Source organism: Brachypodium distachyon, chromosome 5 (assembly GCF_000005505.3).
Source record: "Brachypodium distachyon strain Bd21 chromosome 5, Brachypodium_distachyon_v3.0, whole genome shotgun sequence".
In the NCBI taxonomy this organism is placed as follows: domain Eukaryota; kingdom Viridiplantae; phylum Streptophyta; class Magnoliopsida; order Poales; family Poaceae; genus Brachypodium; species Brachypodium distachyon.
The window spans coordinates 26,918,736-26,931,789 of record NC_016135.3 but is presented as its reverse complement, the minus strand read 5'-3'; the positions used below and the strand labels follow the sequence as shown (position 1 = coordinate 26,931,789).

Here is a 13,054-nt window from a genome sequence, read left to right as displayed (position 1 = left end):
ATGTGGGTGCGGGACTGACCTTGTTTCCTTAGCCAATGCATGCTGGCCGATCTTGATCATCTCTTATGCTGGTCTCGTGCTTCCTTTCCCCCTCTTTTTATAGGCGCGCTTGAATACGGTTGGGTCTTGTGATCTGATGATCTCGACGGACGGTTGCATTCGGGAGGGTAATTAAAAGCTGGAATCTGGGCGCAACAACGCCACGGACGGGAACGGGAAGGTCATGCCAAGAGATCGGAAAGCGTGCCGTGGATGTGTGTGTCAGGCTGCTGGTACGTACGTGTTGCCCATAGAAGCCGGGATCGCGGGTCGCCGCCGCGTCCACCGACCCGGGGTCGGTCGACCCAATTCGGGATCGACAGGGTCGATTCCCCAAGGTAGATCCTCCTCAAATTTCCCCAAAGGCGCCGACCCACATCCCGCGATCCTGTTCCTCGACCCGAAGGAACCGGGTTCTTGCCAACTATGGCGTTGCCACGGTCCAGCTGGTGCTTTCTGGCCTTTGGTCTCCGAGACAACGGGGGTGGTGCTAAAAAAACTCTCTCAATTGTTAAATTCTTGTTTGACCACGACCACGACAAAAATTTAATAATGGAGAGAGTTTTTCTCATTCTAAAAAGGGAAAGACTCTCTGTTCTGGGCAACGGGGAACAACTAATAAGATATACATTACGCACAGTCGGGCATGACCATGTGCTCTACGGAGTAGTACTCTATCCGGCTAGATTCCAGATGCATCTCATCCATCAGGATGCGCTCCTCCACCAGGATCCCTCGAGCAAAACCGAACCTTCGACGCCAGGTATGTCGTTTCAACAGAAGCATCTTACGCACCATTACACAAAACTTTCTGACAAAGAGGCCGTAAAAAAACCGCTATCAAAGATAGGAAACGTCATCTCCCTTCTTCTTCTCTCAGCACAAGTAGATGGCACACGGTCGCTAACTTAAGTTGTTGTCTATGGATGAAAAGTCATCAAGAAAACATAGTCGTCACGAGGACATCATGAAGCCCTTGATCAATGCAAGATATGACACTCCAAGGAACAATGCCCGCCGACCACATCCTACTCTGCTTGTATACGATCACCTCGCTGCCATCCTTCTTACCACACATGAAATGTTAATTTACTTGCTATTGCCTGAGGTTTGATCTTATTTGATGAGTATTATTTGTGCTTGGCAAGATGACATAAAATTCAGTCATATGCATGATTTGATGGCTATATATCGTTTTTCTCGTGGATTTGGGTATTTATTTTGATATTTGTTAAACTGAACAAAACTCGACCGAAATCCCTGACGACAAGAATGGTTAGCCAACCATGTATCCGCCTCCTCTTGAGCGTGAGATCAATCTTGCACCTCGGATTAACCTTTTCTTATGACTCATCTCGGAGATGATTGCCATGTGTGAGTTTATGCAACATTGCAGTTTAGGAATTTTCACCGCATTTTGAGATGGAGAACTTTTATACTTTCTCCGTCACATATTAAATGACTCAAAAATTTGTCCAAATATGATTGTATCTATGTATAAAAAACGTCTAATTACGTAAAATAAAAAATCAGTTAATATGGAACGGAGCGAGGGAGCAAGAGGTTTCGTCGATTCTCAGCACGATTCGGTGTTGCACACAGACCTACTCTTCTTCTTCGAGCCATACGAATATACGATTGGAGCTGGAGTACCAAAGATCGGAAGAAGACCGGAAACGAGGCCTTTTCCGCCTCTTTGACTTTGACTTTGACACGTCACGCTTCCTCTAAGAAAGAACTTCCACGTGTCGCGATCCTCCAGAGGCGAGACCGAAGTTGAATGGATGGCCGCGACCCGGACCTGGTTTGAGAGGCCCATCGCCGCGGCGGCGCGGCCGGTGACCTCGCGCTGCTTACCGTCCGCGCCCTAGTCGTCCCCAGCCAGCACCACCACCACTTCTTCGGCGGCAGCACCGCGCATCTCCGCCCGCCGCCACCTTCTAATCTCTTCGCCGCAGGCCGGCCGGCCACGCTGCGCTCACATCATATCCTCGCCGTAGCAGGGAGCTCGTGTTCGCCAGGCGAGATGGGCTGGAAGCGCGACCACCGTGCCTGCCGGAGGGAGCTCTTGTTCCGCTTCGAGACCTAGCAGCCCACGGCAAGGTCCTCCGGAGAGACCGTCCGCCGCCGCCGACTCCCCAGGCTGCAGCCGCCGCTTCCAGACCTACGAGATCGACGGCGATCTCGGCGACGGGCACACCCTTGAAGGGCGTTCAGTGGTTCGCGCGTTTGGTATAGGTAGGTTCATCTCCCTCTCACATTTCGATTTCGTTTCCTAACCATACGGGAACTACAGTTCAACCTTGTCTTCGTGCCAATTAAGTTCTGCATCATGCGTCCATCCTTACCCGAGAAACCCTTCCAGCAACCTGTTAATTTATCGATGCAAATTTAGCAACGCGGGTGATCTGGTGGGTTACCACCCTCCTTTCGAACTGAATTTTGCCTGCCTCTGGGACTTAGCTGACGTCAGATTTTCGATTTGGTTCCGCTCCGGAAATGACCCTAAACTAGAGGTGTCACGAAGTGGAGACCTAGGAATTGACTGTCAGGAGTGGTACAATATACATTTTACAGTAGCATGACCTGACCTGTAATGCCGATCTCAAGAAGGGGCATATATGCAATTCTAGAGATAACAGATTGAAAGAAGTGGGGAAGAATTTTGACTTTACAATATACACTTTGCTGAATGTGTTTTACATGGTAGAATTCTTATGCCCTGTTACAGTTACAGACCCATCATAATGTAGAGTGATGAAAGGGGAAAACAACATGACAACAGATAAGAACTTCAGTACCCTGAGATCAAAGCAACTAATGCAGAACATCGAACTATTAAAGATAAGTAGTCTGAAACAGATGTGCATGGACTGTTGTAGACATAGAGCTTATTGTAGTACCTGCATGTGGACTTTGAGTAAAGCGTATACCCTAATTATTCTCCTCAAATCCTAAGGCTCTCAAGAAAGTTCATGTGCTTCTTGTCCATGTTCCTTGTGAGATGATCTAGGAAATCATTAAAGCTGCTCTCTTTGTACTTTTTGGGGTTCTGCTCATTCACTAGCTCTTTGGCGCTTGAGACCTTCTCATGCAGTGCACAACCATTAATGCTAGCGATGGAGATCCTTTCTTCTTCAGGATTCAGAAGAGCGCGGTGCACAACAGTCTTGATTCGACCATTGCTCAGTACTTCCATGTGGTCTCCTACGTGGACATGCAATGCATGTGGGAGTTGCTGGACCACTTTCCAGCTATTGCTGTTGCGGTCAACGACCTCCAGGCCCCGACAACTAGTGAGCAAAATGGTAAGGAATCCGTAATCAGAATGCGGTGCTAGCCCTATTGCTGTATCGCTTTCTGATTCTTTAGGGTAGCAATTCACTGACAGTAGCTGCAACCCTTCCTCGAATTTCTCATGCTGGTAATCCTTACCCAATCCTAGGCCTTCAAGTATTGCTTTCATTAGTTGCAATGCCACCCTCATTATTTCAACAGCAAATTTTCCCATGTGTTCCCTGTTTTCAGTGAACAAAAAGGAGTTGTGTTAGCTCTTACAAACATTCACAATTATATAGTTCAAGATTGTAAGATGTTTATTTAGGAAGTTGTTTTACCTGTAGATTGCTGGGTCTTCTGGCCAATACTGCACCCAATCGCTGAGGGGATGGGCATAATGCTTTAGGAATGCGCGAGACATACTAATGCCATCCTTTGAGCTGGTGTCATATCTAACAGGCTGCCGGAGGTCATCTGATGCAAACTCTTCCTTTACCTCACTTGGTAGTTTGAAGAAGTCTGAAGCTGCTTCAACAGCACCATCCATGATAGATTGACTGATCCCATGGTTTATAACCTGCAAAATGGAGGAACCATCAGATGAGAGATCTGGTTGGGAAAGTAAGCTTTCTGTGTCCTCTTACACATGCTAGTTAGTAGAGTTATCCAACAAGGGTTCTTGAAAATCCAGTAGCCTAAGTTCTCCTCTCATGCAGTTATTTAATCAGAAATATAAAAAATTCTGAGGAATCCTTTTGTTTTCTCGAATTAATGTTCTAGCCTTTAGTCCTTGAGAACCTTTTTTCTTCTCAGAGATGTCATTGTGTACTAAAGGAGACGAAATAACATGGAAGTACATCAAAGTTTGATCAAACCACTAAAACCAAAGCCAAAAAAACAGCAACTGTAAAGATCAAATGAAAAACGAAAAGCTAGCTGTAAAAAAACTAGCAGAAGCCCTTGACAACCTTGGCATTGCTTATATTTGGAAGTTGAAGGTTGCACCATTTTATTTGCAAGGAAGACATCTTTTGTATAAACGAGCTGTCATTTCCCTTGTCAGAACTGCGTTGCTATGCCTATGCACCCATAGTGTATAGGACAATAATGCCATAGTTAAAACCATCCGTTTATATCCAGTAGCTTCTTGGCCCAGTTACAGGTTTTCAACTTTGACCAACTGTTGACAATAATGAAGAAAATAGATGCTTGTTCATATGCAATATTGAATAGGTACTTTAGATTATCTTTTCTAAATTTAAGGAAGATAAATTTCCAGATCAAAGTTCTTTGCATAAAGGGAAATGCACATGCTGAAAATGTGCAGAGCATGGAAAAAAAGAATGCGATATGTGATATGAATGATCCACGTGAGTAGTAAAATGATCTTCAACATAGTATGCTAGTAGTTTTATCGTTGTGATGAAAACTGAAGGGCGAAATGGGGACTGAACTTCTCAGCTTCATGTTATTTGTCAGTTTGCATGCAACCAAGTGACATGATGGAGCCGTCTTCTCTGTATCGTCTAGCTTTAACCAATAGCCATTGCCTCATATAACAATGTGGTGTGGTCTAGTATACTCTATACACACTTAATCTTACACTGCTCAAACTCTTTATTTTGGGAACCAAAATGAGAATGGAGCTCATCGAACCATCTAGTTTAGTATAAACAGATTGCTCCTGTCATAATCCTCTGCGTGTACTAATAATACGGTGCTGTCACAGCTAGCTGCAGGATTTCAAAGATGGTCCTCATAGTTCCTAACTTACAAGTAGTTGCTATTTTGGAGTGTTTCTGCAACTACAAATTTAGTTTGGTTTCCTCGGTTTTTGGCCTGTACAGGTCACCTTGCTTGGTCGACATTCTAGCACTGGGTACACAAATGGCAATGTTAACTATCAGCGTTTGGACCAGGATAGAAAATGCCAAGGCAAAGGAAAAAGAAAAGAAAAAGGACAAGAAGATGTGGCAGACTATGTTCTCAAGAAGCATACCTGGAAGTACCCTAGATCACGGCATGCTTTGGCAATATCTTCGACCACACAAGACCGTGTTGTGGGTTCAAGGAGGTGACCCAGGTTGATCACCGGCATTGGCGGGGGGTGGAGGTCCTCCGACGGGAGCTGCTCCGGAGGGACAGTCCTCGATGAGTTAGACATGTTGACGGAACACTGTACAGGCACCAGACTCCACTCAATTATCCACAATCAGAACAGGATGAATTGTTCCCCTGTAGGCCGGTATCTACTCCACTTTATAGGCAGTCTTCATTCCAGGTAATGCAGGAAAACCACTTTTGCATCCCTCTGCCGGCAATAGCAATACCGTATGTACATCTGATCCTTCTCACCTGGACAGTGCTCACTCCAAATGAGGGGTCAAGGCATCCATGCCCATCCATGCATGCACTTGGCAATATTATTTATTTCCTGGGTCCAGGGGAAGCCCCTGTGCGTGACCTATGTTGGGATTTGGGAACAGCTGCACGGCATGAATGTATGTATGTCGCCCGTGGTGCCGCCGCCGCATAAGGAAATTGGGTATCTTATAATCTTAATACCACTACTACACTCCAGGCCATTCAGCCGCTTTTTCCGCTTATAGATATACTTATCTTGCTATGCAACTGGTTTTTCTTTACGATACAATAATAATGACCATATGTTATGGATACAACTTGCCAATTGATTCTGCTGCTGTACAGGGTGTGCGTGCTCATGGGAGGCTGGATTCCTGGATAGATGCTAAATTTAAACTTAATCCGTGCAGCTGCTGCAGCAGGATCCCAAAAAAGCCTGATTTTGGCAGTGTCCCTCCCTCGCAGTCATCCAATTTCCTTACTGCCTACGCGTGCGGCGCAACTGGGATATTTTCTTAGTATACCACGATGCAACAGAACAACATCGTATGGGAATAACGGAGGCAACTTGTTTCTGCTGGCGTGTGTTTCTGATGCCTGTCTAGGAGGGGCTCATGGAGGCTGCTGGAAGCCTGCTGCTGATTGCCCTGACTTGAAAAGCCTCTGGCCACTTGAATGGCTGCAGTTTCGGGCACCGAAAAAGGCTATTCTTGGCGGTTCTCGTAGGCGAGTACTAAACTTTGTAGCGGCTGAAACCGTGGATGTGGCTGAACAGCGTCCGTGCTTATTTCTAGCAGATATATCCACCATGGAACCTTGTCTTCTTCTTTTTAATGGAACCTTCTGTCCTTTTTCTTTAATTTTGTGAAGTTTTTCAAGTTGCAGGGTTTTGCCATGGTGCAACGAAGTCACGTCCACTTGTCTTTGCACAGAATCTTAGGGCATTTTATATTTTTCTCTAAAAAAAGCAGACTGTTTTGTCCGGTGCTGAAGAAATTGCTTAACATTATCGTCTGCCCCATTATCATAGAAGAATGCGCATGCTTAACATTATCATCTGTCCCATAGTTTGCATCCCTTTAACTCAGATCACTAAAGGTCTGCCTAAATTGGAAGAAAAATGCTTCATTTTTTTTTTGCTTCATTAGAATACCCCCGGCCCGCTATCACCGCCATGCCCGGCCCATGCTGCAGAAGAAGGCTAGCAGGCCCCGGCTGCGAAGTCCAGAGTTCAGGCCCACCGGAGCCGAGTGTCCCTACACCTCAGAGCACAGAACACTCGAGGAAGAAAAGGAGGGTAAACGATGGTGGAGGCGGCGTCCGCCGACGCCGCGGCGGCTGCGGCTGCAACGCGGACGCTGCGATGGGCGGGACGCGCGGGGTACCTGCGAGGCGTGCCTCGCGCCGCGGTGATCGCCTCCGTCGGCTCCGTCGCCAAGGCGTACGTGTCGCTGCTCAACACCACCACCGTCCACAACGCCGACGCGCTACACCGCCTCGTCTCCTCGCGGCCCCACGGCACACCGCTCCTCACCGTCAGCAACCACATGTCCACGTATGGCTCCGGATCCCCCTACGACTCCCATGTGTTGCTCTTCCTCCTGCTGTTTGAGGCTTCCGGCTAGATTTAGGAGTAGTGGAGATCGGAGGCGACGTGTTTGACTTTGATCTGTACTTGTTCCGGGCACCATGCCGCAAAATCTGTGCAGATTGGTGGGTTTGTAACCTCCAAAATGGTGTCCTGTCCTCCAAAATAGAGTATCATTTACTCTAGGACTGATTATTCGGTAGCGTCTGTGCTCATTTTTGGTTTACAGATCAATGTACTCCCTCCGTCCAACAGAAAATGTCTCAAGTTTGTCAAATTTTGGAGGTATCTAGACATGACTTAGTATATAGATGCATTCAAATTTAGTCAAAGTTGAGACATCCTTTGTTGGACGGAGGGAGTAGTTGATATCTATATGTACTAATGTCATTAGCATACACGAATCTATGAATTACTGACAGTCTTCAAACTTTCAGAGAAGCTGTCCATGCTGTGTAGAGACATACAGTTTGGACACACCCCACGCTCGTGTTTATGTTGGGCTCTGCACTTTCAAATGCTAAATTTTACTAGATGCAATTTTAGCATGGCGCACCCGATAAGTGTGCATATTGCTCTTTCTCATCCATTCATGCCTCATCAACTTACTATAGATTATTATTCATCTTTGGGAAGTCTAATTTGCCGCTTGTCGTAAAGTGCACATGCAAAGCATGTTGTCGTATTGTGCACGTGTCTAGGTGCCAGTGATAGATAGTTACATATCCCTTAGGAACATAATTTTGTTGTTGCATATGATCTTTATTCGTCGGCATCTTTGGTACCATGAGGCTATCATGTACTTGTTTGTACAGGATAGATGACCCTTTCATGTGGGGATTCAAGGGTTTCCCTATTACAGATGCAAAGCTTGCAAGATGGGTGTTGACTGCAGAGGATATCTGCTTCAGGAATGTATTCATGTCTTACATGTTTCGACTTGGTGAGGCCCCTTGCACTTCTTTGTTATCGACGTACTTTTTTGCACTGATTTGTATGGTCGAATGTTACTCAGTATGGTTTATTGCAACATATCATCATGCAGGCATAATGACCTTCCTGGAACCTCACGTTCACTCTTTGTAACTTATGTTTTGGAGAATCCTGCGAAGTAGGTTATAATTTATTCCAAGATAGGAAATGTCGCTTGTGTGGAGCCATTTAATGGTGTCTCTTAGTCAAACATGTATTGACGCCATGAAGTCCAGTGGCATTTTCACTTTCATTAGTATGTTTGCATTTCAAATGCCAATAACCTCCATAGTTTTGAGTTGATATACTAACCCATTCCATGCCTAACGAGTTGGTAACATGCTTCATACCTAAGACTTTATAGTTTTATCACACTCTGTACGAAGACTATTTTAAGAGAATTAACTAAAACGTTGTCACGCTTTCCGAGTATTCTGTATGTTTGGTGGGCATAATTGTTCTGCGATGCACATTTGCCATATGGTAGACATTTACAATTAAATTGTATTTCTGTTTTCCAGTATCCTGTGTCAAGTTATATGATCTGATACTTGTAATGCTATGTGTTATGTCTAGTTCAACTCATACTTAGATGTCCGGTGGTTTTGGTTTTGTCATCTTTATTCTTGTGTTTTTCGTATCTTTGCGTTTTCACGGTCTCATTGCAAGGCAGCGCTGGTATAGTTTTGCATCACATAATTTGACGATCTTGTTATTGACAAATAATTGTATGCACAGGGAAATGCGTTCCAATCACAAGAGGAGCTGGAATATATCAAGACCATATGAATGAAGCCCTTGAAGTGCTTAGCACTGGAGGCTGGGTATGGATTTTTTTTCTTCAGTTTAGCATTAATTATTCAGTCATCAACAGATGTCGGGCTTATGTTTATGAATTCTGGCCTTTGTTTGATTATGAATTTCGTCGACATATTCAAACAGTTGCATTCATTTCCTGAAGGAAAAGTAGCCCAAGATCACCAACCAATCAGACGACTGAAGTGGGGAACTGCAAGTCTTATTGTTCGAGCACCTGTAACACCAATAGTTCTGCCTATTGTTCACACAGGTTTTGATAAGGTATATGCAAATCTTTGTATCTTTGAGATGCCATCATTTGTGTGTATGGATGCACAGTACAATAGGCAGTATGAGCACAATAATTCAGTGAACCAATTTTGCGCATACTCTTTTGAAATATGAATATATTGCAGTCTGTCAATCTTTTTTTTCAATTAACTGCATAGCTCCCAGCACTAATTCTTCTTATTCCCTTTAATTAAACATTTTGAAAATAATACTGCATGGTATTCTTAATATCTCCCGGCTGACTGCAGGTTATGCCAGAGAAATCATTCTTTGGGCGCCGTCCACCATTGCCTCTCTGCGGCAAGGAGATACACATGATCGTGGGAGAACCAGTAGATTTTGATCTGCCAAGGTTAAAGCGGGCAGCAGCATCAATGCCTCAAGATACATCCTTCGAAAGGAAAGGTTGGCCAACCATCACGGAAGACGATCTTGATGAGTCAGCGCAGAGATGGCTTTACCAGGAGATGTCGGATAAGATCCGGTCTGTGATGGAGGGGTTGAGGAAAACGCTTCTGAGCCTGAAGCAGCCCTGATCTTTTCTGTCCTTGACGATGGTACATTTTTTTCTCCCGGTACCTTACTGAATTTGTCAGAGAGTATAGCTCCATTACCCAGTCTCAGATTATCCAACACACAGTTATAACGATTGAAGCGGTGATGAGAATTAGAGTTCAGAACAGTGCTAATTTGTAAGAATTTCCAAGCAGCTAGCTAGTCTGTTGGTTGTTCGGGCTAGATCGCCATTTTTTCCACCGAGGCTTGTGAATGAGTCGTACTTTTTATCGCACGTCTTGTGATTACTACTGTTCCAAGGATCCAAGTTACCAGCTATATCTAGTGCATCCTTTTGTTCCTCCACGTCCGTTTTCTGGGTTCTGAACCTGGAGACAGTGGTTGATGGTGGATTTGTAGCTGCGAAGGGCCCTATCTGGGGGGTAAGACAGATTTATAGCCCCAGGCGGATCCAATGTCGGCTTTCTCGGGTCTGGGCAATCGAAAGCCATGAAACGGGGCGTAGGGGAACGGACAACGGACCCCCAGGAGGCAACAGCTAGCTACGTACGTCACAATGACAGAGCTGGGAAAGGAGGCTCGAGCGGAAGGAATCACATGCCCTAGGTAGCGACTGCGCGGCAACGGTGTGCTGTGCTGTCCTCTTTGCCGCGTAGAAAATGACCCGCGGTAACAGGGCAGGGCAGCCAGCGCGAGGAAACTGTTTGGCCCCGTCGTCCCTTGCAGGTGCCAGCGACGCCAAAAGACGTGACGGCCACTAATGCCCCCCTGCCCTGCCGTACGAGGCCCAGGCGAAGATGAGATCGCCCGGCTCGCTCGCATCATGCACTGCCCCCGACGACGATGCTACAGACGCACGCGGGAAAAACCATGTCTCTTGTTTAACTTTAACCAAGGTTCTGTTTGCATGCATGGCAGATGGCACGCGCCACGTCGTTCTCTGCGTTTCCCTTGGCGCCGTCTGCTTGCTTGCACTTGTACATGCCTACTGTCGGCCCGTCCGTCAGTCCCCATCCACGCCATATTCTGATATTCCGGTGCCAATGTGATATGCTAACCCTGCCATTTGGCCATTTGGGGAGCTACACGAGCAAATGGTAGTAAACGATACTCCTATACTCGATTCTTTTTTTTTTTAAGAGCAGCTGTCGAATTCTTAAGAATCTTAACGGTGCAAAAGCGACGCGTGATAGCAAAACTTGGATATACCCAAACTATGTAATCAGTGCGACCGGTCGCTGCCGCTGGCCAGCGGTTAGCTTGTCTGATTATCTCCAGCTAGCAAATATACATACATGCTACCCTACAGTTGCCTGAGTAGTAGTATAGACATTGCTCAACTCTTTTGGCAAAACGTGAAGTGAGCTCTGTCTCTCTTGACTCTTGCTTGCTGCCAATGCAAAGTACCTACGTGTACGTACGCAACGACCAACGACCCAGCAAAAGAAGCTGTGGATGGCGATGCCACATCGACTCCCAATTCCAATTCCAATTCTAATCTCAATTTCCAAGTCCGAACTACACACAACCATAGTTCAGTTGAGATGCTCTTGTCTAGCTTCCGGAGTAGCACTGTCATAAATCCGATTAATTTGATGAGGAGACTCTTATCATGATGATGCGCATATATACATCATCTGTTGCCCCATTGCTTTCGCTATCAATGCATCGGTCTTCTCGCCTGGCTTTCTCTCCTCACATGGCCAAATTCCAAAAGGGGCCCGGAACAAACCAACGGAATAAACAAAAGGTACCTGTGAACTGCGATCTTTCTTGGCAATGATACCGTTGCGTGTTGTGGCTAGATCTCGCTTCAGATTTCTTTATATCCATCCGAGCCGCTCGGTCACTCGTGTGCAGCGCGACAGAAGGCAGAGGCCAAAGCCTCCCCCAGCACAGCATGGAGTCCCCACTCGATCTTCACCAGCCTTTCCAATGAGAACTGGTACGTAGTACGTGTCAGCTCGTCGTACCAATTTACAAATGTCCATTTTAGCCAGGATCTTAATTCGAACATGACCGATATCAGATAAATTGACTTTTTTTTGTTTCATACGAAATTTCAGGGATCATCTAAAAAATACGAAATTTCAGGTAGGTAGGATCCAGACGGAGAGAATCGATCGACCGAACACATCTGGGAAATGGGACTATCCAAATCAACGGGGCTCTAGCTGGCTACGGTGATCTGGGACCATTTTACTTTGGCGCAGTTTCACGTGCAGGGTCCCCCGTTTCGGTACGTACGCGTACATGTACATAACAACGCGCCGCTGCTACGCTACATTGCTACTACGTGTACCTGTACATTGCATATACAGTATATATACATGGGATCCGAGCCTTTCGTCTCGCCAAGCAGGAAAAGAAGGCCCAGTACGGTCGATGCAGATGACAAATTTTCGTGCCGTGCCGCCCTGCCTGGCCTCGCTGCCCTGTTTTTCTTATTCCCCTCGTAGAGAAGCTGCTCAGTTCTTGCTTATTTTGTTGCTATTTGTGCTTAAAAAAACGAAGCTGCTAGCCTGCTATACGTACCGTATCTCAGTAGCTCCAATGCTTTACGTCGCAGCAACGCGTAGAAAGGAAAAAAAAATAACGTGTAGCTGTGGACGCTGGATTAACTAGCGTTATCTGATCTGATAGAAGGATTTGGAGTCGGAGACGAGACGACGTAGTCGTAGAGCCAAAACTAGCGTCCTCATGGTAACATCTTTCGGGGGACGATGCGACGTTCTGCCAAAAGGCGCGCTCACATCGCACCGCCTCTCGTTGATGATCGCCGTCACCTTCCGGTGAATCAACCCATCGCTGTCCCTAGCGTTTAGCGTCGAATCAATCAAACCTGAACCCCGTAGTAAGAAAAGAAGAAGAAGAAGACAGGGATGGATGGAATGTGTTTCTGGCACCACGACAAAGTAACACCTAAGACAGACAGACAGTCGATGATACGCGTTTGGGATCAGCTAGGGGTCCAGAACTGCCTGCGATGGCGGTCAATGCAAATCCATTCCAGGAACGAATGGCCAGTGATTCCGAAAGAGCATCATTAGTTGGTCAAATCCAATTGTCCGTAGAAACGAGATCAGACGTTGAGATGATAAACAGAATCAACCTAGTCGTTACTCCTGTCCGTAGAACGGCTTCTGCATTTCTTCCGTCCCGTTTCAACGTACGGTTCCAACGAAACATGGCTCCCAATTTCTCCCT

General features: G+C 46.1%; 2 protein-coding genes and 1 long non-coding RNA gene across 3 annotated transcripts; 2 read left to right on the top strand and 1 right to left on the bottom strand.

Annotated features, from left to right (window-relative positions):
• Positions 1-2,692: 2,692 nt before the first annotated feature.
• On the bottom strand, positions 2,693-5,838 carry LOC100832920 (flavanone 3-dioxygenase 3). The gene is made up of 3 exons (XM_003580722.4): positions 5,318-5,838; positions 3,657-3,895; positions 2,693-3,557 (listed from the first exon to the last, which is right to left on the bottom strand). Exons 1-3 carry the CDS (start codon positions 5,480-5,482, stop codon positions 2,987-2,989), a joined length of 975 nt encoding a protein of 324 aa, XP_003580770.1. The 5' UTR covers positions 5,483-5,838; the 3' UTR covers positions 2,693-2,986.
• On the top strand, positions 3,205-5,265 carry LOC112269415. Its single transcript, XR_002961263.1, has 3 exons — positions 3,205-3,347; positions 3,663-3,939; positions 5,166-5,265. It is a non-coding gene; the product is annotated as an uncharacterized LOC112269415 (long non-coding RNA).
• Positions 5,839-6,957: 1,119 nt separating the features above from the next.
• LOC100829051 (N-acylphosphatidylethanolamine synthase) lies at positions 6,958-10,165 on the top strand. The gene is made up of 5 exons (XM_003579401.4): positions 6,958-7,237; positions 8,086-8,213; positions 8,981-9,066; positions 9,185-9,322; positions 9,580-10,165. Exons 1-5 carry the CDS (start codon positions 6,987-6,989, stop codon positions 9,865-9,867), a joined length of 891 nt encoding a protein of 296 aa, XP_003579449.1. The 5' UTR covers positions 6,958-6,986; the 3' UTR covers positions 9,868-10,165.
• Positions 10,166-13,054: the final 2,889 nt, after the last annotated feature.